This window comes from Stigmatopora nigra, chromosome 17 (assembly GCF_051989575.1).
Source record: "Stigmatopora nigra isolate UIUO_SnigA chromosome 17, RoL_Snig_1.1, whole genome shotgun sequence".
NCBI lineage: Eukaryota > Metazoa > Chordata > Actinopteri > Syngnathiformes > Syngnathidae > Stigmatopora > Stigmatopora nigra.
In genome coordinates this window covers 4,067,864-4,095,425 of record NC_135524.1, presented here as the reverse complement: position 1 = coordinate 4,095,425, position 27,562 = coordinate 4,067,864, and the positions used below count along the sequence as shown (strand labels likewise).

The following is a 27,562-nucleotide window of genomic DNA, read 5'->3' as shown; positions in this document are numbered from 1 at the left end:
TCCAAGTAAGCACTCTTTATTTTAAGAGTAATACTCTCCTTGGACGTTTCAAACAAACAGGCACATTGTTTCAGTGGCTTATATGTTGAGAAATAATATTCTATATTATCCCAGTAATTTCTCTGATTAAGCACTACAATAAATACACAACAGCGCGAAACAATGACACTCATCCAGGTTGAAAATACATTAAAAGTCAGTGCATTACAACAGCATTACTCTTCAGTGTCAGAGGTCTCCAAGGGCTCTGTGTTGTGCGTCAGCATGTAATTGTCCATGTCGATAGAGGGGCAGTTGTGTATGGAGTAGCGCAGACGTTCGGCCAGCACCGCCTGGCTTGTGTAAGGTGGAAGACGGAGGAGAAAGAAGCATGTCTGAGCTGTTGGCAGACCGTTGACGGGCTGGGGTGGGGAGAAGAGCACAAATAAGATAAGTGTGAACACACTTTGATTCCGGGGATGAGTTGCAAAGCAGAATTGTCTGGGGTTTTTTTGTCCATTTTTTTTTTACAAATAATCCTACTAAAGTATGACCCTAAAGGAAGATATTGTATTTTTTCAATCAATCATCAATATTTATAAAGTGAATGGCCCGAACTGAATCTTAATCATAAAGATTCTTATTTGGATACATGTTTCCCAACAACTAATCCAACTTTGAAATAGTTAAAAATAACATGGTTATTTCAAATATTTGTTCTATGTTTTTTGAACCCAATTTAAAAAAGTGTTACTTTTTCTAGTTGTTGTCAAATTGAATTTACACAATAAAACATTTGAAAAATCAAAGCACACCAAAGTTATTAGCCAATTTCCACTCACTTGTGTAATCCATTTTGACTGGAACACACTTTTACTCACCCCTTCTAGTCAAAATAGATTGGACATTTAGCACAGAAAATGTCATATAATTGGTTAGTTAACAAGAAAATATCCCAAAAATGTATCAAAAGTGACTAGATCAGATCATTCCCCAAATAGGAGCATTTTCTCACCCGATCCACTTTGATGATCTGGAATTTCTGCGTCATATCCGCCGGGTTGGACGGCAGCCGGGACCTGCCGGAGACGAAGCGTAGGAAGAGAACGCGCTCCTCGTTGGTAAACTCTTCCAAACTCTGCCAGAACCAGGCAACCAATTGATGGCTCTCGGCAATGTCGCGATAGCGCACAAGCTTCTTCAGCGTCTCCACTGACACCTCGGGGAGGCCGCACACCAGCTGCTCCAGCTGCTGTGCAGTCAGCAAGGAGAGGAGAGGCACCGGGATGATGGCCGACATGCCCTCTCTGACCGAAGCCACCTGAGCAAACGACTGGGTCAGCTTTGTTCGTCAACACCATGATAATAAATAACAAAGCACAAATATGAATACAAAAAAAGGATGAGTACATATTTGATGCTTTTAACACCCCAAAATATCCTGTAGAAACAGACAAACAAAAATCTGGCCATGCACAAGTAGACAATGCAGTCAAATCAAATAAAAATGAGAGTTGAAACTGCCATGTTGTCATGACTTCAAACCTGAGAGTCCATTTCATGAAGTCTGTACTGCAGGGCTCTTTCCACATATTCTGTTCGGTTGGTAAAATTCAGGGAAATGTTTTGGCCTCCTGGAACTACTGGGACCAGCCTTCCATCTGCACTGTAGGCCATGAAGGAATCCAGGGGAATCATCTTTTTAAGAAGACATGATTCCATTAATTCAACAAAAATGGAAAGAAAATGTTGAGACAGTCCTGAGCGTAATTTATTGCCCCCATATGCAAGAACATATTGAAATCAGGTATCTTACCACATGGAAATTCTCCTCTGTAATGCCACTGTTCTCCAAATGAAGAATGCCATTTAAAGTGCGATAAGTGAGAAGGTCCACCTCTTCCAAGTCAGACTCTCCCAACGGCATGGAACAGAGCTGCTTCCAAACCCACGGCGCCAAATGCAAGTCCAGAGGCTTTTTGGTGCGGATTGCTACTGCCATGAGGATTCCAAGAAAGCGGAACTGGACCATGTGATCTTTGGAGAGCGCCGCTGGGTTGAGAAGAAACCTGTTGGAAAGTGGGACACATAAACAAAGCCTCAGATTGGATATTTGAAAAACTTTGACTTGGATTTGCAGTATAAATGTAATGCACACCTGTCAGTGTGACTGCCAACATCGGCAAAGCTATTGGGTGTACGGATTAAAAGGTCCACTACACTGGACTGCAACTCCTGCACAACAAAATGAACTAGTTAAAGGTTGCCCTAAAAAAAATCTGCTAAAAGAGATGTGTTGGTCAAAACAAGCTGAATTTGGCAGTATATAATGAAGTTTTTTTTCTGTTTTACCTGGCACATCTCCGTGATGGTGTCATCAAACACTCCCCCGGCATCATCCGCTCCTTCCCCAACGAGCTTAACCTTCCAAGCTCGAGATGGTAGTCGCAGTTCAAGAGGGTTGAGGTTCACTACTTGCTTAGCAATTTGCACAAAGATGGGCTTGCTTGAGCGGCCTCTGTAGGTAAATTTGGAAGAAAAATAGAGCCTTCAAAAAACTAAAAACATCTTATGTTATTCACTATATCTGTATTTAACTCTTCTGACAATACACATACCTTGTGGAAATGCGTTTCACAGTGATCTGTGGCCCGTATGTCTTTCCTTGGATCATAGTTCTACCAATTGAGCGCACCAGTGGAAGTGTGTTGACTTTGGGGGAGAGAAGACCTCTGAGCTCACCCCGGACAATAGCTGTTGTCCCTAAACTGTACCTTGAAGTGGACACCTGATTAGATGAATAAATCAAAATCACATTAGTTGGCAGTTGGGATATTTAAGAGCCAAAATTGTTCACACATTAGTTAAAAGTTGAGCGAAATATCAGTACTCCAACACTGATCAGTCAACATGGATGTGTGTGCCATTTGTATCATAGTTTACATATTATAAATTAGACTTGTAGTTTAATTTAGCTGTGTCAGAATTTATACTTGTGTGGAATTTAAGAGGTTTTATTTATTTATTTTGCACTAAGATAGACAGATGCTGTCATTGCCTATTTATAAATTATTACAAAATTATAATTGATCTTTTGGTGTAACAAATGATATTAGTGCATCAGGTTGTTCTTTTTTAAATGAGCAAAAATACCCACTTGCCTTTTAAAGGGTTAAAGGTCTAATATAATTTGTGAAATATGATTACCATGTTCTTGGCATCAAGGTTCAGCAACCGCCATGATTTGTACATGAGATCAGAGAAGTGATGGAGCACCCTGAGGCGCATGCTGAGTAGATAAGGACTGCAGCCTTTCAATGTGTTATATTGGGGAGGGACACACTGAGGAAGACCCAGTTGGTAATTTCCACCTCCACCTAGAGAGGATATTTATATTCATTATAAAATTACACTCTGTGAGGCGCGGAAGGGTGCAAGAACCTGAAGTTTTAACGGAAATAGAGGGTGTTGTCCATGCTGAGCTGTGGCAACGGCCTGCTGAGATCTGCCTGATGTTTTTCCCCTGGAGGGTTGTCACCAGTGTGGGTTCCTTCACTGGGTTTGAATGCCCCAGTCCAAGCTGCAAATGGGATTTTTACTCAATACAAGGGTCTTAACAACTCTCATAAATGTTACCTGTGCATCACTATTGCAGCCCCAGGCGAAAACGTCCCCAGTGGAGGACAATGCGAGGACGTGTTCACAGCCCAAGGCCACGTCCTCTATAAAATGGCCACTCAGAGCTGGAACCACCTGAGGACATGACTTGTTCTTGAGCATCGAGTCTGGCAGGCCAATGAGACGCTCTTTTATGGGGATAAACATAGAAATAAAACAAGAATGACAACATATCCCAATGTATGCGTGATATTATTTTCATTTTTCATGAGATGTACCTTGTCCAAAAGTGTACACATGTCCATCACAGGCTAAGGCGACAGAGAATTGTGTTCCGCAGCTGACCTTTTTTATTCCTTTATTGCACAACTGCTCCACTTTCTAAACAAATAAAACACCATTAAGATTATGCATATAGACAAATTTAAAATCATGACACAATTGTATCATGTGCATCCGGATGTAATTGTTCACAAGGTTAATACAAACAAAAAAAACTATTACAAAAAACATTTTTGTGCATCTAATTGTCTTAAATGGATGAATGCATTATTCCGTGTCTTGTAAAATACATCCTCTCCTAATCAACATACCTGAGGGTAATATTTGGCTGTTGAGGAACCAATTCCTAATTTTCCATAATCTCCATCTCCAAATGCCCATACAGTCGTTCCGTCCGCAGACAAAACCAGAGTGTGGTTGAGACCACAGGACACCTTAAAAAATATATATCATTCAAGTCACTGAATGGATATGAAATTGTTAGAATCTAGCAATGAGTCTTTACCTGTCCTATGTGGTAAGCCTCCAGTGCAGCGACCCTCTCTGGCAACATCTTGTTTGATGTTGACCGCTGACCCAGACGTCCAGATTCACCACTACCGAAAGTGAACAGTTTGCCGTCAGACGTCACCACAGCAGAATGTCGGAAACCACAGGCGAGCTGTATCATAAAAGAAAAAAGAAAAAATTATAAACCCATTCCCTACCATTAACATGATAGCTTTAGACTTCATTAAAACTGGGAAGACAGGAGGTAAATGCTCATGTCCGATTGCCTTTGGCGACGATAGATGAATAATTGAGGGGTGAGTCAAAGTGAAAAAATATGTAATTGCTCTACTTTACCTGGATTACATCTTCCCCTTGCAGGGCATCAATTTGTTTAGGTCTCCTCTGCCTTTCAGTGCTGCCATGTCCCAGTTTTCCAAAATCACCATCTCCCCAACTGAATACCTCTCCCGTCTCGGTCAGCGCCATGGAGTGTCCATCCGACCCGCAAGAAGTCACCAGTTGAGTCACTACATAACCTGGTTACATAGAGAAATTTCCATGTATTATGGCTAGTGTCATTTTTTTAATGAACTCATCCAGTTTGTTTTTTTTATCACCTTGAAAAGCGCAGATAATAGTAGGGACATATAGATCATCGGAATTTCCTTGCCCCAGCCTTCCATACTGTCCTTCTCCAACAGCTAGCACGGTCCCATTGGACTGAACCAGGAACGAGCAGTTCTGACCACACACCACCTAAAAGACAATCAAAGTGAAATATTAGGAACAGCTGACTTCGATAGCATACGTCTTGGACATACCGTACCTGTTGCGTCTGTAGTAGAGAGTGTGCTAACATAGGTGTGGTGGGGTTAGTTCCCATACCCGCCAGCTGTCCATAGCGGCCATTCCCCCAAAGGTACACCTCACTCTTTCCACCTCGCTGCCAATCCTGTGGAAAAGAAAAATCATATGAACTCCCCAGTCAATTTACGGGTAAAGCCAAGGACAAGGTTTAAATCAAACTAATTCCAGAATATTGTTTATAAATTTCAAGAAAATGTTAGTCCAAATAGTGGAACTGGGAAGGTTAGTTATTCAATGAGGTGGTACTTGCTGTAACATATATAAAATGTACTAGTCTAAACTAAGGTAATCTTCCTAATTCTGTGTATAATTTTCAAATAGGTTATAATTATGCATTTACCTCCGGTCGAGTGGTTGCCCAAGACATTAGCTGTTCATCCATCCTGTAGCTCCACTTACTGTTGTCCTATGAGGCACAACAAGTGTAACAACATCCATGTTAAAGTCTTACTTGACAATATTGTCCTGTCATGTATTTATAATAAAGTAAATCACTCTCTACCAGGGCCTTTGATATTTCATCCTCGTCCCCATCTTCCAATTCTGGAACTGCAAAGGACTTTGGGAAGACAATGCCACTGGCGATGGCCTCGGCACTACGCACGGTGGTGGCGTAAGCTGCGAGCCAGGTCCACTCAGCTGGGCAGGATTGGCTGGCAGGATTAGCATGATGTGGTGGGCACGGGTAACGACAGAGGTGGTCCTCTAAGGACAAACCGACGGCGAGGGAGGCTAGGCTTTGCAGGAAGGCACTGTGGACTAGTTGGTCGCCAATGACTACATGAGCCTGTGTAGAGAGGGATGAGGTAAATTACTTGGACTAATCAGTTGCAAACATGTATTTAAAGTGTCTTCAGTGCCAATATAATGTAGATTATAGAGCAATTAATCATTAGTGACCCGCTCATAGGAGTACTGCTCCTGCAACAACAGGGGAAGCCTCTCCAGTAGAACTGCCAAACAAGGAGCCCGATGCAGACCCAGGATGCTCTGGCTTCTTAAGACCATGCGGCAGGAAGCCAGAACGTGATTCTGAGCAATCCAGTCGGGAGTGCAGCTGATTAACAAGACATCCTGTGTGTGAAAAATAGGGGAAAAATAAGTTAAATGACAACCGTCACGAACACTTAAATGTCAAACTTTATTGAGGTTGTAAAATTTAGAACTGCACAGAATTTGGTGGGGAAATTCTACGAAAACTTCAATTAACATGTGTATTTTTGGAATAAGGGGGAAAGATGGAGTACCTCTTAAAAACATACATGTGGGGAAACAAGCCTAAATTTGAATGCTAACCTTGGACCTTCCAAAACAGGCGAAAACACCCATTTTAGGGATCCATGTTGTACTGATGACTGATCCCAAACCAGTAACTGTCTGCAACACTGACCCATCCTGTTAACAATCACACAAAACAGCAACATTACCTCAAGTACTCTATCTATTCATCATTTAAAATGTCTACTACTCTTTAACCTGTAAGGACCAGATGTTGAGTAGTCCCCCAATCCCTCCAGAAACCAGGGCCAGACCACTTGGGCAAAACGCAAGTGACTTCACCGCTGTGATGTGGCCATGGAGGACAAATCTACACTTTGCACTCTCCTGAAATAAAACAACCCTGCTATTTAAAACCTGATATTAAAAATGATTTACTTTGATGCAATAACAAATAGGCTGTAACTACCGAGGCATTGGCCTTTCTATGCTCTCTCAAGGGACTGTTCAGCATGGGTGACTGCGGCGCAGTAGCACTTCCTTGAGGCAACGTCCACACATGCACAGAGCCATTTTGACAACCTCTGTAAGGGAAAGACTAACAGTGAAAAATCCATTTGGGGGTAAAAAACTTACATGGTAAACTGTAGACCTCTATTAAAGAACTTACGCCGCCATCATAAGCATGGGGTCTGGGGCTCGGCCAGTCAGGGGGCACCACTCAGCAACGTTGACCGTACCAGAATTAGCGAGGGAGTGAAGTATCACCCATTTGCCGCCCGAGTGTCCGAGAATCTTCACAACTTCGGACCTGCCCAGAATCAGCAGCAGATTTCCCGTTGGATCCCATTTAAGGGAGCTTACACCATCCTGCAAGAAAAATATACAGCAAAACTTAAAGTAACTCACTCTTTATTTATTTTTCACTTATATCAATTGGCTGCAATTGACCGTGATAGACGTCCAATCCCCTTTGATTGGACGTCCATTTGTGACAAACTAATTAAAACTCACAGCAGAAGGAATTAAAGAGCAACATGATTGGACTTCTTTCATTGTCAATTTGCATTAAAATAGTCAGCTACGGGAAGCTTTATTCCCATCAGGAGATGTTTCAGTTTTTAGGGAATTCCGTCTATTATTTCCCCACCCCTGTGTAATGTTAATTATTAATCATAATGAAGTCAGACCTGGTACATGGGCAGCACCACTGAGGGTTCATTCTCATCGGTCTCAGCTGTCGCCACAAGGATTTTTCCACTTGGGTAACCCACCGCAAATGGCTTTTCCTCACTGTGCCAGGCCACGCACTGCGGGGCTGGGAAAGACCAGAGGACGAGAAGGCCCCGCTAAAGATAATGTAGGAACATTTACACATCATCATATCCATATACTCTATAATTTGGTGTCTCCTCACCCTCCGTCCTATAGCAGTGAGTAAGCTCTGTGGCCTTGACGAGCAAATCGAGCTCCTGCATGGTGACACGCAGCCAGCACAGCGACCCGTCCAGCCGTCCCACCAACAAACTCTCGGTGGGTCGTGTTTTGTACGCCTCGGGCTGATCGAGAAGCCATAAGCTGAAGGGAGCGGCCCAACACAATGCAGTGACCCGGGATGCTTGCGCTACAGTGTGACAGTGAGACCCTGCAGGCAATAGGAAATGCATACAAGGGGACACGTAACCAAGGTCTCCACCATATTCATTCATTTGAACTATTCTTCTACAAAGAAAGAAACCCAGTACTACGATAAACAATGCGAAAAAATCCTACTTTTGCTTTGTAATCTCCAACAATATGTATGTAAATATATAATGTTGCATATTTGGGGGAAAAAATAAAGCCATAATGTTTTCATTCACCTCTAATGTTCATGATGGTGATGTGTTTGTTCTCAGGGGCGGCTAGGAAATCTCCCCCCGTGCTCCAGTACACAGGCGATGACAGGTGATGAAATCTTGTCGCCCTCTCGGAGTTTGTTCTATGTGTTTTACTACAAAGAAGGATGTTATGTTTTTATTTCTTTAGATGACACCCCAAAAGGCCATTTGTAAGGTAAAAAGTAGTATTTTAGAGTGAAACTATTACTACCTGGTTATGCAGGAGAAGGTGGTGTGCAACTGTGCGCTGTTCTCACTGATACTCCACAGCTGCACAACTTTGTCCTGGGAGCATGTAGCCAGCAGACTCTGCTCATTATTCCAAGAACAGGTGGCAATCTAAACAAAAAAACAGAAAAATACGTTTTCCACACTTTGCATGAACCATCCCATACATCACACACACCTTATTGTAATGTCCTTCCAGCCTCCGGACAGGACATTTCCGCAGATCTCCTGCAAGGTCACTGTAAGTCTGGGCTCGTCCAGGTCCGTCTCGCCCAGTTGCAGCCAGGGCTTGCACGAGACGCCATGCCGCCCATTGGCGGTGCTCGTTGCTCAGCATGGCGGACAGGACGCATGCAGCTAGGGCATTAGCCAGCTCGAGAGGGCCCACTCGTGCCCCACGGTGGGTGGAGGGGCCAGAGGAAGACAGCCCCTGGTGTCCTGGATCTTTATTGGAAAGATCAAAATATGTTATTTAGCTTTTTATTTATCATTTGTTCATTCACCCATTTTCTATAGTATGTTTCTCAATGGGTTTTAGTGTAATTTGATTATTTGACACTATTCTGCATCTAGAAAAGGTATATTCCCAATATAATTCAACTATTTATACTGTATGACTCACCATGAGCCTCATGTTCAGTCTTGTCAAAACTCTGACAATAAGCACCTTTCTCCGTGAGTAAAGCCACAAGACTCTGCGTGACCAAAAAGGATGCCGAGTGCTCACTACATTCTCTGGTTTGCTGCTGCTGCTGTTGTTGTTGTTGCTGCTGCTGCTGCTGGGCTGCGGGTGGTGCCAGACTGATTGTTAATACAGCTGGTTGCTGTGTAACACTACTGGATACAGTATGTAGTCCTGTAGCTGCTGCCATTAGATCCTACAAAAAGAAATAATGAACAATTTGCAGGTAAACACATTCTAAAATGTGATATTAATGTCAACAACTGATTATTCCTATGAAGCTTACCAAAGAATAAAGAAGCAAACTGATCATGTTACTTACCTGAGTGCATATTTCCACCAGTTGCCTATAGGCAAGTTGGCTATGGGACACCACACTGGCTATGGCAGCTGTCAAAAAGCTGAGGCAGCTGGAGTTGCCACGGTCAGAAGCAAACTCTTCGCCACTAAACCGTCTGTCTGCACAGGTGTTTGCCCTGCCCGCCGTTGCAAGCGCCATTAGACGCACCAGGATGCGAATGTCTGCCAGGCCCAATGACTCCAGTCCACTGGACGGACTAATAAATATAAAGAAATGAGAAGTAGCAACACGAGAAAAAACTATAGCGGATTTACCTGCAAGCAGTGGTGGAAAGGGCTCGCATCACCATGCCGTACGCCAGCAGGATCTGAGCTGTGGAGGTCACTCTTCTAAGAGCTTTCAGTCGGTCGTGAGAGTCTCTCAGAGATAAGGCCTGTTGCCCGAGACTCAATGTGAACCTCTGCTCCACAATAGCGTTTCCTATTGGTTAAAAAATGTACAGTAAACCCTACATTATTGGTATTTTATTAGCTATTGCTGCCATTACTTTGGGAAAAACTGTTTTAACTAGTACAAGAGGGTATCAATGGGCAAACTACCTTTGGAATTACCCCTCAGGGGATCTGCAGAAGTATAAACCAAAGCTCCAAGAGGATCAGGCTCTGTGAAAGTAATGGGGTCTGGTACCAACTTCTTTTCATTTAGTCCTAGTGGTCTCAATAAGAGCCCAAAGTCCTCCAGTCCTGTCAGTCGGTCTTCGTCACACTCTTCTTGGAGGTTAATTTCCCAGTCATCTGAGGACAGGCATATAGTTCACCTCAAACATAATACTAAGAGTAACGGTAAAAATATTTCAGTAATTGTAGCCAAACATACCATCAGAGGTACTGTCCAAATGGCCAATCAGATCACTGGTCAGGCCTTTAATCCTAAAATTACAGGCAATTGTATTAAGATATTAAAAGGGGAAATAAATCAAGGTACTTCTGGATTGGGAAAATGAGCTTAATATGGCAATAGTTGTGATCAATCTTCGTTTGAGGGACAACTGTATATAATTTCATACTTGTAAACATGAATTAGAGGTCTAGTCAAGATTGTATCCCACTGTGGTTCCACCCAAATGAGTACAAGTACTATTAAATATACTTTCTGCAGCTCTTACTACAAGTACTATATGATAAAATTTCATCTGTTTACTACACCTTTCACTCCTGGAACTGGGATCACTGGAGTTGGCAGCAAGGTACTTTTCCCTGCATGATGTACAGAGGAGGTAGAAGGGGAAGTTGGAGCCACATTCCCCTTTAAACCAGACGTCGACGTAGGCCCCGGTGCTGTCATAGCCTTTGCGTGCCGCACTCTGGCCACAGCCTGGATGTCGGCGCTTGATGTGGTTATTAAATTGCAAGGTGAGGGTGCTGCATAGCTCACACTTCACCATTGGATTGTGTTCTTCACCGCTCTGATTAAAAAACATGGGTATAGATTTATTTTAGTTGCATGGCATTGAATGGGGAAGACAGTGAATGAACACCCAGTCCAAATGGATTGGACGCCCTTTGCAGCCAATGAGTCAAACATGGATAAAACCAATTGTGTAAATACCTCTGTTATTTGAAGAGTATCCCTCTCAAGGCTAAAAAAGGGAGTGAGCATGTCCTCATATGTCTCTTCATGGTAGACGTCGTCCATGTATCCCAGCTCGGACTCTTCCTCGGTGGAGAAGGGATGAAACTCCACATATTCTGGCCAATCGGTTGTGTTTTGATGATAAAGCTGCGGAATGGGGTTGGGTGACGGCAAATCTGAAGAGATGGGAACTCCTTTCGATTGAAAGAAAAGATATGGGATATGCATTTAAGGAGCGAACTGCCTAATGCAACCTGAATATTTTTGTTATTTCATTTCATAGTTATTCAAAATGGTTCCACGTCATACATTTCTATGTATCGGTTACCTGGCCTCCGAAAAGATGTCCTTTGAATTGGACCTGAACGCCGTCGCCTGGCGGGAGGAGGTCTGTTTCTTGTCAGGTGGAAATCTAAGAAATTCTCTCGCTCAATCCAGTCAAGACGTGCTGTAAAGCTGTTGTTATAAAAGTGGAATGGTGTTGTGATTGTATTTTTAATTAAAAATGTGCCTTAAATCACAGACCTCTCGGTGGGTTGACTCGCGGGGCGTTCTGGGCACTGCACCGTCTCTGGTCCATCGGAGGACGGTGTGTCGGGGTCAACATCATGCCTGGGTGACTCAACGATCTGTTGCTCTTCTGTCGGGGGGTGCTCCAGCATCCAGCTGGCCAATACCTCGATGGTTCGAGAGTCCAGCTCTCCCGCTAAGTCTATGGGATGGTTTTGGAGTTTATTAACACCAGGTGGATGATAGGGTATGGGTAAGTTTCCTCAAGTATTGTGGGTTATTTTATTTGTATGATTCAAAAAGAAACACGGGTACAATGTTTGAGATAAAAAAGCATGCAAAACAGAGACTGTGTTTTGCACCATAGACACAGTAATATCAGTACCTGCAGCCTCCATGGCACAGTAGATATGTCTCATAGTGAATCCCATTTCTAGCAAGCGGCTGGTAACAAACATTTGTGTCCGCTCTGGTGACGAAGGAGAAAAAGAAAAGTGGACTAACACAAAAAAAAACAAGAGAAAAATGTGGCCATAATCTAATTGTGCAATGTGTTTGATTTAATATATAACAGAAATTAGGACTAAAGTGATGTGCAAAATGTGGAGTTGAGAACATGCTTTTTTAAGGAACAAACACAATCAAATAAGATTATATTGTTGACCCATCTGACTCTTTACATAGAAAAGATTGTAACAATGATGTCCACAGAAAAGTGGCAGTGATTTAAATAAACAAATGTATTTTTTACATGCAGTGTAAAAAGGGGACATTTTCACAAGCTGAGCTCTTACCTAAGTTGCTTCGAGCCTGCGTACTGCATGGACCTGGTTCCATGAAACTAGTCTGCTGTTCTGTGAAGGCATCACACGAGGCTGAACTGGCCAGGCTAAAGGAAGATGCAGCACAGGGAGGGGCACTAACCAATCCAGTGAGTGTGGGGAATCGGGTTAGCACCATGTGTCTGAAATTATAGTCCCAATACAAAACACACATTACTATGACATATTACAATATGTTCATTTTTCACAAATGCACAGTGTATAGTGGCTTAATGCTTCTATTCTTTTCGGTATGATCTCATACTTTGCTGTATTGTGATATGTTTGCAAGCCAAGTGTTGCATTTTTGTGACTCCCTGACTTAAATACTCACTGAAGGAGGCTGATTGGTAGGAAAGGATTGAATTGATCAAGACTGTCTGCCTGCAGGTTAGTCGGTAGTGATGAGGCCAGCTCCAAGTTGGAAGACGATGCGGAGGCTTGGTTAGACTGACCAAAAATGGCGGTGCCTTCTGAGCCGATGCTGTACAAAGAGATGGAGCTGGAGGACTTCGAGATGGGTTGGGAGGCTGAGTGGTGTCCTGATTCTGCAACAAAAAAAAAACAATGGCTCAAAACCAAGTAGAGGACATTGATTACACCTGCACAACAAGTATTTGACACTTTGAAAGTATACTATACCTTTGCATTCTTTATCCTGAAGCCCACTCAATGCACCTTTATAGATCATGATGTGAGCCCTCTCAAGGTCTGCCAATGACACCCTTTGCTTAATGGGACAAGGCCGGACTGCCCATTTTACCATGCTCTGCACCACATACTGCAACACGGAGCTCAGTTCGGCACTCTCGTTCCATTGTTCACTGCCACAACTTCCGTCTTTTTCCCGGTCAGATCGAGGACTTGTGGAGGTGGCATTGGGCTTAGAACCAGAGAGCAAATCTGACAATTTTTCACTGTTGAAAATGACTGCGAGGGATTTCAAAGCCCCAGTGAGAAGGTAGGAGACTTTGACAGCTCTGAGCTCGAAGGCAAAGGTATTGAATTTGGTGTGAGATGTCTGCAGCGGTCCAGTCACCTCCTCTTGGATCTTCATGGTGTCTTTTGCAGACGCCTTCCCATCGTCTTCAGCCTTCTTCCAGCCTTCGTCTTCATACGAAATGAGATCGTCTATCTCGTCCAGGCAATAATGCATCTCGTTCTCTTGAGACAGTTTTTCAGGGATCGCCACACGACCTCCTAGCCAGCCTCGCTCCTCTAGCAGTCCAATGAGATAAATAAGATCCAAAAGTACTGCCGGTTTGATAACTCCAAGCCGTGCTGCGTCGCAGCCGGTCGTATTGCAGGGTTCCAGCGAGGAAATAGGTGTGTCGCTGGGTGACCAAGAATTTGTGCAGCTTAGTTATTCAGAAAAAAGGTTAGCAAGAAGCCAAAGAGACAGCAAGCAACACAAGGATAGATTAGTGGATTCACAAATTAAGGAGAAGAAAATTAGTCAAATGGGGAAGAAACAGAAAAGAATGAAACAGAATGGTCACAAGAAAATGTTAATGACACATCTAGAAACACATACATAACTGGAAAGTACAACTTTCTCAAACTGACTAATAACATGAATTTAGCTTACCTGATAGAGAGGTCTGGCTCCTCCCACTGCAGCTTGGCCAGGGAGCTCTTCTCTTTCAGGACCCCCAGTAAGACGGCCCTGCGCCCACTGGGCTTGTGTAGACATAAGCCTCCAGCCCGGAGACCTCCATCCACACCTCCGATAAGAGCCAGTACAGGCCAGACTTTAGTGCATAAAGCTGATAGTTTGGACTCAGATAGGAGGCTTTGAGGAGGGTCTTCTTGGGATGGAGCATTTCCACAGTCACTTTCCTTGTAGGATGAATCAAGGTCTGTCGATGCATGTCCTGTTATCAAATTCTTGTGATGAAAAAAAGGCTAAATCTGGGCATGTAAACTTGCTTATTTTGTAACCAACCTGAGGGAAAGACACCAAGATTTTCCTCTTTTAGCATGGGACCAATGAGCTCCAGCTGGGTATGGATATAGTGGTTGATATGTGGTGTCCACTGGTCGCATTGGTGGAGTCGGCGCAGGAGTTGCACTGTAGACTCGATTAGAGCAGTGTTCCGTGGGCTGCAAAGCGGCTCGCCAGGTAGAAGGTTGGAGGGCATACCTCTCATCTGGAGGTCCCCCAGTTTGACCTATGATGAATGCATTAGTTTAATTAAAAGGTCGTCATATTCTGGTTATATAAGTTACCTTTTCTCCAGGATTGCTGCTATAGAATAGCACACAAGGGTACAACTCTGAAGCAACCACACCTTCAAACGCCAACTTAGGCTCCTTGTATAAAAATATACAGCAAAAATAAATATTAGCCATGGAACTGCTTTCAACTACATTTAAGGCATACCTTGTCATTTTTAGCAAATGCCACAGTGTGAGCCTCCATGTCCAGGATGCATGTTATTGTGTCGCCCTGTGTGAAGGAAGGGAGCGTACGGACCAATTCGCCACCATGGTACAGGTTACCGCTGTAGGCCCGGTAAAGCCACATGTCGGTGGTGGTGTGGTGGTTATAGTCACGGACTGGCCAGCGGGACACACCTACACAAGTACCCTCATTGCCTCTGTGTTCTTTGGCAATGTGGAACTAAGAGAGGCAGGAAGAGTTAGAAATCCGTAACCAGGATGGAGGACTAAGCTTTTCAGGGTACTGAAAGTCTATTTACCTTCCATATAAAGCATCCAGAGGAGATGGCTGTGGTGGCCAACCCATAACCTTTTCCACCAGTGCCATGTGAGAGGACGTCTCCACTTTCCAGGGAACAGCATGTAATTTTATGCGGGTCAAAGGAAAAATCGCCGATAGGGATACATTCATCGTTTCTGCTGGAATTCTATCATAACAAAGAGATGGATAGTAAAATGTCAGTGATATTAAGTTGACTCGAAAATCTTAGGGAAATTTACCTCAGGGTCCTTTACAGCTCTTTCTTTGGGGGTTATGTCAGCCAGAGGCTGTTCCCACATGTAAACAGACATCAGCTGGAAAAGTTGTTTGACAATCTACAAAAAAAGGAAAAGGGGTGTTAAAAAAAATAAAATATACTACTTCCCATGCTATCCTTACCTTTTGAACATATTCAGGCTCAGAGCAAGCAGGCAACAATCGTTCCAAAACATGGTAAGCCAAAAGCTTTGTGCGAAGATTTTGGAAGCATGGTGATCCTGGTAATCAAAAAGGGTACATTTAAAAAAATGTAAAAACAAAAGGAACAATAACAGTAATTTGTTCATCCAATACATTCACCTAAAGTGCACTTGTAGGATATAATGTCCATTAGTGGATCAACCCACTTAATAAAGGAGGAGAATGTTTTCATCACTCGTGAGGACAACACCCGTCTGAGGAATACCAAGAAGTCGGCAAGCCGACATTCAAGTACTCGGCTGCTTTCTGATCCTGGTAAAGAGCAACATTTAAAAGAATTACGCACTTAAATGACTTTTAGTTTTAAAAAAAGTCTTAATTGTCTATGAACAAATAATCAAAACAGTTAAGCTTCATTTTTTAAACAAACAAAAATCAAAATAACATCAAATCAAAATCAAATCAAATTAACATACTAATTTGCACATGGAAATACATCTAATTTAAGTGTTATATCATCATATTTTAGTGCCATTAACAGAAAAAAATTCCAAACCTTTTAAGCCCTTTCCATCATCCTCCTTCATCATTGCTTCCTCTGTTACTCTTTCCGCCGCCTGCTGTTGTTGGAATGCATGAAGTACATTCTGGAGGTGTTGGCACATAACCTCCATGAGTGCGTGGGAAATATCCAGGGGCAATAGCTCTTCACAGGAGCTGAAAGCCCACAGCTGTTTTGGTCACATGGTCTCACTCTCAAAAGGGAAAAAAAAAAATCAAGCCTGACCTGGAAGCGACTACAAGGATCTGCAGGAGTCGCGTACAAGCCAGCTTGACGGCGCCACTGAGCAGCGTGCATCCCGATGTGGAGACGGTGAGCCAACCCTGGTTCATGAGGGAGCAGCTGTTATCGGTCAACATGCAGAGCAGCTCCAGAATGCCACGCTTGACCACCAGAACCAAATCTGCTGGCTGGTAGTTGAAGTTGAGTGCAAACATGGTGGCGAGCAGGAGGTGCTGACATGAGCCTGGGAGGATAATAAACACATTGTTAATGAGAATGGGAATAGTCACAACTGTCAAGTGGCTTTTTACATGCAAGACTTAATACACGTTATTAAAACTGATTTGAACTTCTAGATGTACTTCTATGATATTCTCTATTTTTTGACATTGTAAAGCAAAGCAACATTTCAGTGGGATATATTTCAGGCACCATAAACTTTAACAATATGACAAAAAAATGTGTTATCAATCCCATTATTAACAATTTAGGTTCAAACATACCTAATTATCATGTCACTTGTGTGGAATTTTTACATTGTGTCATACTCTAGAAATTATGGTACATGGTATTGAAATATTAGCACATAAATGTGACCTGTCCAATGAAAGATTTTTTCCTATAAGACAAACATTATTTCTCTTGAAAGAGGTAATAAACCTGGAAGTTTTCTTTCAAGCAGGACCCTCTGTTTGAGGACGTGCACCACTTGCTGGTAGAAAGCATGCGCTGCATATTGCAACTCATTTCGTTTGCCAATGGTAGCTGAATTGGTGCCAGCCTGTATAGTGAAAAAGGAAAAAGTACTGTGAATTAATCCAGCAGGGACCAGCAAGAAATAATGACTTCACCGTGACCGTATCATGGAATACCGTGTAATGGCACATCTCATAAGGGGCTCCCATGGGAGGTCCCATGATTTGAGTTCCTAAGGCAAAGCACCCAGACAGAAATTGGAGCTGCACTGACTGCAACAGGGCAGGGGAGTGTGGAGAAGAGCTTTTCTCTTCCATCTTGGAAAGGAAAGAGGACATCTGATGGAAGGCATCCAGTCGCAGCTGACAAAAACAAAGACAGTAGATTAAATGCATTCAAAAACACACAAGAAAGAGCAGGTTACAAAATGCTGTATTGGGATTTTCACCTCAAAACACTTGATTAATCAAAATGATTTGTTTCTTTTTCTACTATGTGCATGTGACATGTTAAAATTTGCAGGGTATAACATGAGCTATTTGGCAAATGTATGAAATCTGAAGAGTTTACTTTATTAGATACTGCAGAATACATACCTCAGCTCTATGTTGCTGCTGCAGGATGGCAACAGCAATGGCTTTGGGGTCAGCCTCATGACAAACCAGGTTGGGCTCTGTCAACTTCAGCATGTTCCCACAAACAAACCGAAGAGCTTCATCAAGGATGGGCAGGGTTTTGTCCCTAAAGGGGGCCGCGACTGGAGAGTTTGGGCTGATGCACTGACGCAAACGATCCCAAGCGTCTTTCATGACATCCAAAGAGCAAAGTGGCAACCCTAGAAGCAAGAAAATATAAACAGACTCACAAACAACTTACAATTTACAAACTGACCAATTTACTATGGAATAAAACATACCAATTTTGTTTGTATATGATCCCAGGGAGGTCTTTGTTTGGTCAGACTAAATTAAAAAAAATTACAGCATGAAAAAAGGAGTCAAAAAACAATTAAAGTTCACGAAAATACACCTTACCTCTTGTCTCAGGCCAAAAGTATCAGCAGCTGCCCTGCAATATTTATAAAGGGCAACAAAAGTTTATAATATTGTATTTAAAGCAAATTAAACATTAATTTGAATTTTACCTGGACCCAGAAGTAGGTGCCTGACTCACTTCCCCATCACCAGGTTCCACCCAAGAAGCGCGGACCCCGAGCAGGAGAAAGAGGCAGCGCGAGATAAGGAGCCGGCAGGCAGCGGGGAAAGGCAAGCTCTCCTCCACCACCTCTTTCCGATTGTCCCATTGCTGTCTGGGATCCAGCTCGCCGTGGGTGCTGACTGGGCTCTCCACTGTGCCCGGAAGTGTAGAAGTCCCAAAGGACTCATACACAGTCACATCTTGCTGTATCTGCATGGCTTCCCTGGTTGCCATGAAGGATTCCAGGACTTCTATACAGACAGGGATTTTATTGATATGATAGATGATATTGCTTTCACCGCAAATTGTAGGCTCCAAGTGTTGAATGGAGTAGTAGATCTGCTTCCACTAACCTGTAAGATCCATGCAATTGTTTCCCAATGGTTCTTCTGTGTTTTCTTGGTCCTGGTTGTGGTTGGGTTCAGGGGGAGGGGGTACCTGCACCTCCTGATTGCACTGCCCTACAGGCACCCGCTCGCTATCTTTCAAGACTCGAAGTCCTGGCTCTTCTGCACCCAGATTCTGACAAACAAAAGATCACCCACCAAGCAGAACAACAAATGTGTTTTGTTGTGTTTTTTTTCTGTTTTTGTTTTTTTTAACTAAGAAATTGTACCTGTTTGGCGCCAGCAAACACCTGTGAGGTTCTTGGAGAGTTTTTATGGACCACTAGAGACATTCTGATTTTATAGACACGTTCAAAGACGTCTAACAGCATCTCGCAGGGCTCATACCTGAAACACAGCAGATAATTATGCTATAATGCTCTGCATTGCAGACGATAATAGAAAAAAATAACACAAAAAACTACTTTATGATAGGAAGAAATTGTTTCACTGACCTCTCATGCCAGCAGGCTTTATCTGGAATCCCTGTGTGCTTAAGAAGGGCTGCCAAGCTGCAGCGACAGACAGCTTCCAGCAAAGTATCACCCAAAGTTCCTCCGCTTTCCCACTCTATTCTCAGAAGAAAAAAATTAAAGGGCGCTGACTTTAAATCCATTAAAGTTTGTAAAAAAATGAAAGTACATATAATCTCATGGTAAAATAAGACATTGCCAGAGACTCAAGAAAGGTTAAAAAACACAAGGTACTCTACCTCTGCTGAGGGTAAACTCTTCCATCTTCTGCAACAGGCATCCAGCAATTCCTCTGGAGGAACCTAGCGCCACCTCCAGTAAAGCCAGAGATTCCTGGTTCAGGCTCAATTCCGTCAACCTTGCATCACTGCCCCCCAACACCACCGCCTCAGTCAGCCAAGACATGCTTGAATCTAAAACAACAAGCATTACAATGACATGAACAACTTTGATGAAGGAATTCGCCTATTTAGCTTACCCAGCTCCTCATAGTCCATCTCCAGGCCATTCCGGAGAAGAAGACTGGATAGCCAGAATTCAGATGTTCTTTCTTGAGGGCTGGGCGGGAGGCCTTGCATCATCCCGCCAAGGCAACGACCGACTGCCAGTGCTACAGAGCGCTCTAGATCCAAAATCCAAAGCCATGGGCATTCCTCCTCTTCTGCCTCCTGGTGTTCTTTTTTATCTAAGAGATAAGTCTCCATTCACCATAGATGATTAAATAATGAATTCTGTAACATATTAGCGAGAACTGCACATACCTGAGGGAAGTGTTGAGGCTTCTACCTCTACCTCTAACTCCTGCTCTTCAATTAGACCTGTCTCTGGCAACAACCTGTTGAAACTGTCCAAGTCCTGAAGCAAGTCCAACAAATGGCCAAGCAGGGGTTGGACCACGGTGAGAGGTAGTAGCAGTAGGGAATACATGACCTGACACAGCAGGCTACCGGCCATAGAGTTGTACAACACCTCTGTACCAAAAGGAAAGAGTACAGATTAATGGACAAAGTGTGATAGGGCATGGAAAAGTATACACATATGCAACAAATGTATGAATTGTTATATTTATTTCTAATAGCTTCAAGTGTGTTCTTACTATGCAGCTTTTTCATCATCTGCTTGTCCATGAAGCTCTTCTTCAGCAACTTGGCAGATCTTCTAAGCGTCTCAGCGGCGCAGGAAATCATTAAGTGAAGATGATCACCAAGTAATTTTACACTGCTGTCGTCCTATCAGGAGTGAGAAGAGCAGGCGTCAACATAGGTGGTCAAAACAACTGCAGCGTTGTATAGAATTACAGAAATGTGTGTGTGTATTTAGTAATTTCCAGTACCTCGGGGCTGAAGTGGATATAACAGTGAGCCAGCATATGTTTGTGAAGTCCGGATAGAAGCTGGTGAAAGTGTAAAGGAGGCTCTGATTCTCCTTGGCCATTGCTTGATAGCAGTTTATCACAGTTTTTCTCTAATTCCCCAAATGATTGCTCCTATTTGAACACCAATAATAAAGTGAGTAAAAAAACAGACCACTCATTGCTTGCGGAGCGGTGCATGTTCATACCGTGTAAAAGCCAATACTGAGCAGAAGAGTTCTGAGTAGCACCTCTGCTAAATGAAAAGGGTCATATGAATCGGATGAGGAAGAAGAGGAGGGTCTGGCAGATGAGGCGGCCATCAGAGGTGGTGCTAGGTTTGCCACATCTCCGAAATTGCTGTATCCCAGCAATGATGCCATGTGACTTTGTTCCTGGAGGCTGCTAAGCACCATGTCCAACTGAAGACGCTAGAAAATGTCCAAAAATAACACATTAATGCAATTAGTTTGAAAAATCTGATTCTACATCCCATTAATGCAAAAAAAACAAAACTGAAAGTGTAACTGTACTGTTTAATTATCTCCCAAAACAAGACAAATCCCCCAAGTTTAACTCATTCCCTGCAGTTTACATATGCAAGCATTGTCCAATTTGTTCCAATACTTTATCCATACAACCCACGATTGCACTTACTTGCCCTTTGGAGAGCACATTTAGACTTTGTGGGCCCTGAGGTAGAAGGGAGAGTAGCAGCTCGGTCCGTTCCCTCAGTGGAGGAAGCAGGAGCGAAGCGCCGATGGAGAGCGTGTTCATAACCGCCTCCACACATGAACACAAAAAAAAAAACTGATATACGGTACACCCTATATTTATGCGTATGCAATCATAACATGCAAGCGTACTTGTTGTATGGAGTCCGGCATGTTGGTGTCAATAAGTCTGAATAACAAATTGCGGAGAGGTCTGCCTTGGGCCCCCAACACCATAGCACCAGTCCCTCCGGCATGAGCCAGGGATAGATGGACAGAAAGCATCTTCATGCATAGCAAAATGAACTGGTGATGCTCCCTGTGGGAATACAGACAGTGAGCCTGAGTGTTAGTACTACTATAACTAGTAAAAGATCTAATTGTGCATATGCTGACAATACCTGACTGTCAATAATTAATAGAATAATACATTCTTACCGTTGGGACAAAAAAGGTGCCGGGGGTGTGTCATCCCCAATGCCGTCACAGTAGCTTTCCAGGAAGCCACGCAAGTAAGTGAAGGTACTCTCTTCTAAGTCCACACAGAAAGGCCTGTGCCACGCCACCAGCTGCCTGACAAGACAAACAAATGACTTACTAACAAATCCGCATCACTAATAGAAGGGAACATATATCAAGTATTCTTCTAATATCATTAACCAATTTATAAAATGCGACTGACTCTCCACACAATTGATAATAAAATTACTATGTGCTCTTAAGGTGATTACAATACAATGATGAATGGTTTCAGACCATTTCTGATCAAATTAAATAAAGTCTTTGATATTGAGAGCCTAATACAAAACTGATTTCTGTGTTTTTTCAGTATTAGTCATTTTATGGTGGAATATTGTATTTTTTTTACTCTAGCACTATAAAACAAGTACCAATATTTGTTGTATTTACCTGTCAGTAGGCACTGCAGTCCAAGCCAAGCTGTGGGAAGTCCCAGCAGTGATCTGTTGGATGGAGACCCCCTCCAAACCAAGTACTTTCTTTGGTTTGGAAACTGGTGTTGAAGTGTGACCTTGCCCACATTGACCCATCGTGTTGTTCCCCCAGGCATATACTTCATTCTCTGCATAAAAAACATCAATAGATTCCGTGCAAGGGGAGAGAAATGATTGGAAAAATCCTGCCTTGTCTTTCACGTACCATGTGACAGCGCCAAGCAGTGGCTATCCCCACAAGAGATGTCGATGACCTTTGTGATGCTCAAGTCCTCTATGAATCTAGGTCTGAGGGATGTGGTCTCGGACGAACCACACCCTAAACATGAGCCGCAGCCCCATGCGAACACCTTAAATCAATCAAACAAAATTATTAGGCATTCATTGGACTGAAATAGCAATGATAAAAACCCTGTTTGGTCTAATTTGGTCAAAACAGTGACTGCAGTTGAATAAAGCCATTTCTCAGCCATATGCTCACCTGTCCTGCAGAAGTGAGCGCCAAAGATGACTGACTTCCAGCGCATACTTTCCTGATGATACATCCATGCAGAGCTTCGATGATCTTTGGCCGATAAACACGATTAGTATCGCCGTGGCCGAGTTTACCTACAAGGGACGAAACTAAGTTACTCCACAAAAGACCACATGCTTAAGGAGCATACCATTATCGCCTCCTCCAAAGGACCACACTGCACGTCCGTCCTGAGCCACGGCAATGGTATGCGAACTGCCGCACGCCACTTGCCCGACACCGCTGATGTCCTTTACTAGTGTTGGTATGTTGCGGCTCTGGCTATCACTGTGCCCTGTTTGGGTGTAGAAAACAAGAATATTGTTTATAATATGTAAAAAGACAGATGGAACAAATTAAGTCCTGCACCTAGTCGACCAAAGTCCCCTTCGCCCCACGTGTAAAGCTCGCCATCATTGGTCACGGCAGCACTGTGTCTGTAGCCAGCAGACACGCACAGAACAACCTGAAATAGAGGCAGTGAGTTAACATTTCAAATTAATATTTTAAGCATTTTGTAAGAACGCATGTTTCCTTACTTTGCCTGATAGAGGCCCTAGGATGATTTTGGGATATTTCTGCGTTGCACTGTTACCGTGGCCCAGTTTTCCATATTCTCCATCACCCCAGCTGAACACCTAAAGTAAGAATTTCAAAAAATCTTTATTCCATACAAGCAAAAACAGTAACTCTAAAAACACATCTCTACTTGAAGTATATCTACTTACCTCTCCCTCCGTGGTGATGGCCAAGGTATGACCATCCGATCCCTTAGAGGAGGAAACCTTCTTCATATTCCTATGGGGCTCAAGCACCAGTTTCTTGGGCATGGACTGGTTGTTGGAGTCGCCCAGGCCTAAGCGGCCATAGCTCCCTTTACCACATGCCTTTACTGCACCATCCGCGGACACAGAAAATGTACAGTATTGGCCAGCCTCGATCTGAAAGGGCATTAAAGGGAATATCTTTATTTCCCCAAATAGTGGCATTTAATCTCTCAACATCTATTTCTATTGGAAGAGAATTTGAGACAATGACTAATCAGTATTGATCCATATAAAGATGTATCAGACTAAAATGCGCACTACTAGCGTTTGAGAAAATTGAAGTGTTTTTAGTTGCATCTTATAGTGCAAAAAATACAGTATACGAGTCAGATTATTATTCTTTTGGCTTTAACAGTGGCTCCCACCATTTGTGCATCGTTGAAGCCCTGCGTTGGTTTGGGCAGCAAGATTTTCTCCAGCGTTCCTTCTGCTAGTTGATGACTGCTGTTGCTACCCCACACATATACCACCACGGCATCGCCGTCAGCACTGGGTGCCTCTGCGTCTGCATTGCAGGAGCACAGGCAAAAAGACGCCAAGTTGCAGATCTGGAAAAGAATGGTATAGAATGAGTTCTTCTTGAAGGAGTTGTTTCAAAATAAAGACTATTTTACCTCCTCGAAGAGACAGAGTGCCGCCTGGGAGAGTCGGCAAAGTCCATCTGTGTCCTTCTGGAGGACTGGAGTGGTGATGGTCTCTCCATTTAAACCCTAAAGGATAATGTGAAAGTAAAGTACTTTATCACTTGTACAGTGCAAGAAATTGATGAATATTTGTCAGAGGTGGAAACAAGTAAGAAAGTTAAAATACTTGATGCAGTAAAAAAAAGATTGCTGGTATCTGCACGATATTATTCATTTTTCTAAAGAGTATTACCTAAAAATAGATATCTTTATTTTCTACTTTTTAACCAATGATCTCAAATTCATAACTTACCGAAAACTGTCTCATCTGAAGTAGAGTTTGATGAATGACATCGAATCCCACACCGGCAGCTTGCTTGGAGCTTAGCGTGGAACATGAAGATGGCCCAGATTGGCGTGAAGACATGGAAGCCGCCAAAGCCACCTCCACCCACTCCAAGAGAAATTTGAGCGAGCCTCTCTGCATGGCCAGGCCGAGCAGCAGCTCCAGGGCCAGCCTTCTCCCCGTCAAATCGGCACTGCCGCTCCCGCTGTTAACCGACGTCTTCTTTAGGAAATCAGCCACCTGTGCTAAGCAGTCCAGCCCAACTGATGGAATCTTACTCTCATTAGCCAGGGATAGCGGCGGGAGGGACGCCAACACAGAAGAGGCGGTTGCCAGTACGTCGTTACAAAGCATGGACTCTGGGTGTACGGAAGCGGCGTACATCCAATTCTGCTGCAGCAGTGAAAAGAGGAGGCTCAAACCTGTCCTCACGCCCATCTCGATCAGAACATCCGAGCCCGACTTGACCCTGGGCAAGGCGCCTACCACGCAAGGCTCAGACGCCAGCTCAAGATGGCCACAATCCGCACCGCTGTGTGCAGTTTGCGAGGGAAGCTGCGTACGGAAGTTGTCATGATACTTGGTGTGAATAGCGTAAAAGATCCTTTGCAGGGCTACCAGTTTGTGGTGAAGGCCCTGCGTGTATCGGGTCTGCGTCAGCAAACGCCGAGCAAGCCATCGTTGACTTTGCAGCAGAGATAAAAGATACTCTTGTTTCTCTGCGGCCGAGCAGGACTCGCACTCAAAGTCGGGCAGTCGAGGGCTCACTAGTTCATGGACGGGCTGGGCTAGACTCACCACCTCCTTGTTGTGGAGGAGCCTGCCGTAAAGCCTGGATGCTCCATGTCTGGTGGCCGTCTGCAAGCTGTCCTCTGCCGCCCAGGAGCTGTTGAGGTGTTCCTGCCATTTGAGCAACACATGGGCCTCACAGGGCATCATATCTGAGCATTATCTTCACCCTGACGAGCACCTGAAAATGAAGAACAACATTATGTTGCAGTGAACAACCAAACACACCAAGTACAGATTAGTGTTTACTGGATTGCCACAATGGCACAATTTCACCATGACTTCTATCCACAATAAACAAGTACTTAATTCTATTTGGAGTCCTCTATCCTCCTTTCCTTGTCTCCAATGCATTGATTGACTATTTAACTCCCTTCAGCAAAATGTAGAGCACATAAAGAAATGCTTATCAGGATTGGGCTAAATGTAGAAAACGTTTTTTTTTTCTCACTATCTTCACAGGCCCATCAACTTTATATACTACATGAGCTGAGGAGACTCAAAGAAACGCCATGCATGTGCGCACAATAACCGCAAAGCTAGGGCTATATGGTTTCCACTCTGGACAAAAATAACTATCAGCGGAGCAGTCAGGTCAGCTGGCAGCAAACAGCTACTAACATTCTAGTCTTGAAATAAAGCAAAAGCATAGAGGGACTTCTTTAAGTTGTTCCATAAGTGATTGAATAATACTGTTTGATTAAATTAAATAAGGCGCCTAAAAAAATACATTATGTCGGATGTAAAACCACCAAATATTTTATTATTAAATGGTTGAAAAATGTATACAATTTTCTAAGTTAAATGAGATCTTTTAAATAAATCATGGGGATTATTTTAACAGTATATGAGGGTTTTTTATGTTGTTTTATTCTGCTATTTACCCACATTGGCATGACTAAGTGCGAACCCTAATATATACCACTGTCCAGCTATATCTGAGCTTCAAACAAGTATTGCAATATGTCATTAAATGTAATATGAGTGCACTAAGGAATAGCCTAAGAGCCTGGCGACTATTTTAAATGCCCACATCCTCTACCAAGAATTCCAAAGTAGATTTGACTAATTTGCACAATAGCAGACAGTAGTTGTTGAGTTAGAAGTGACAACTGTTTATAACTATTTTTAGGTGCTGAATCAGAAATTTACTTTGGTTTTTGAACTTTTTTTAATCTGATTTCCTAAAGAATATGTTACATTACCTACTAACTGATATTTGCTGGTTTTATGAACAATTTAATATAGAATTATGAAATAAAAACAAATAGGAATCAATGTTAAAAAATCAATTATGTATTTATGTAAGTGTACACACTATGTGGTTCAATGAAAGTAATTATGTCAAAAATGTGCATTTATGGCTTTTTCTGAGGAAAATAATGAATGAATGAAATAAAACACGTGGGCAAAATATGTGCATATCAGAAACACGGGGGGGGGGGGTTCTCTATTCCCAGGACAACCACAATTTAACATCTTGCCATTGACATCAATAGCTTCAGTGCCATTGATGCTGCCAACGCCCCAGTACAAATGAATTGGACGTCTATTGTCGTCAATGGCAGCCTACCCCCAACCCCATCCTCATCCCCATCCTCATCCCCATCCTCATCCCCATCCCCATCCTCATCCTCATCCTCATCCTCATCCCCATCCCCATCGCCAAAGGCACCGGTGACATTGCGGCGACTCACCTCAGCAACAGAACGAATAACTCGCAGTCCTCACTTCCCCGAGTAAGATCGTGTCCAGGGTTGGCTACAATTCCTTAAAAAAAGCCCCCCCAAAGCACATGCATGCACACTTCGGTTCGGTGAGTCGATGACTGCTGGCCGCAAAACAAGCGGTGGCGTCCAAGCGGGCGTGTGGCGATGGAGAACAACAAGCGTTGACATGTATATTAGCTGCAATAGATCTCGGACATTTTGTAGCTGGAAGCCATAAGCATGCTCACATGTTCGGTAGCAGAGTTAGTTTTTGTAAGTGTACCTGTACCGGTGAGATCTAGCTCTTAATCGGACAAATAGATCATCATTTCCCGGCTTTCTACCTCCTTCTGCTCCTCCACCTACACTACCTCATTCGCTTCCTAGTCTTCTTCTCGGGTTGAATCGGGTGAAGACGAACGGCGTCGGATGGTTACCTTATCGCCATCTTGTGTCTCAAAGTGTCGAACACCAGCTCATCTTCAGCATTATCAATAATGATCGTTATGATCATCATCATGCTTGTGAGTTTTGCATTTCTTCCTTGTGAATTCATGTCTTGATGAC

At 43.2% G+C, this 27,562-nt stretch overlaps 1 protein-coding gene across 1 annotated transcript; it reads right to left on the bottom strand.

Moving 5' to 3' along the window:
- Window positions 1–27,360, bottom strand: LOC144210484 (putative E3 ubiquitin-protein ligase HERC1). Its single transcript, XM_077737182.1, has 80 exons — window positions 26,984–27,360; window positions 24,465–25,467; window positions 24,143–24,238; window positions 23,894–24,076; window positions 23,430–23,642; window positions 23,241–23,339; window positions 23,071–23,167; window positions 22,853–22,996; window positions 22,669–22,796; window positions 22,393–22,537; window positions 22,144–22,315; window positions 21,673–21,807; window positions 21,388–21,553; window positions 21,179–21,304; window positions 20,731–20,952; window positions 20,504–20,656; window positions 20,267–20,399; window positions 19,932–20,141; window positions 19,649–19,855; window positions 19,410–19,583; window positions 19,153–19,267; window positions 18,928–19,045; window positions 18,665–18,833; window positions 18,259–18,562; window positions 18,149–18,182; window positions 18,031–18,076; window positions 17,711–17,949; window positions 17,291–17,476; window positions 17,079–17,199; window positions 16,422–16,662; window positions 16,191–16,351; window positions 15,794–15,946; window positions 15,614–15,711; window positions 15,454–15,549; window positions 15,213–15,380; window positions 14,894–15,133; window positions 14,740–14,823; window positions 14,456–14,681; window positions 14,099–14,384; window positions 13,153–13,868; window positions 12,845–13,058; window positions 12,484–12,653; window positions 12,075–12,158; window positions 11,705–11,891; window positions 11,508–11,635; window positions 11,156–11,373; window positions 10,753–11,012; window positions 10,424–10,476; window positions 10,147–10,341; window positions 9,862–10,027; window positions 9,569–9,803; window positions 9,187–9,442; window positions 8,743–9,008; window positions 8,548–8,675; window positions 8,319–8,449; window positions 7,874–8,101; window positions 7,647–7,774; window positions 7,127–7,326; window positions 6,926–7,040; window positions 6,715–6,843; window positions 6,535–6,633; window positions 6,139–6,312; window positions 5,741–6,025; window positions 5,579–5,644; window positions 5,198–5,323; window positions 4,989–5,127; window positions 4,726–4,907; window positions 4,385–4,540; window positions 4,191–4,313; window positions 3,876–3,978; window positions 3,616–3,785; window positions 3,421–3,559; window positions 3,187–3,356; window positions 2,598–2,767; window positions 2,332–2,497; window positions 2,138–2,214; window positions 1,796–2,048; window positions 1,525–1,677; window positions 995–1,300; window positions 1–401 (listed from the first exon to the last, which is right to left on the bottom strand). The coding sequence occupies exons 2-80, from the start codon at window positions 25,434–25,436 to the stop codon at window positions 216–218; spliced, it is 14,310 nt and encodes a 4,769-aa protein (XP_077593308.1). The 5' UTR covers window positions 25,437–25,467; window positions 26,984–27,360; the 3' UTR covers window positions 1–215.
- Window positions 27,361–27,562: the final 202 nt, after the last annotated feature.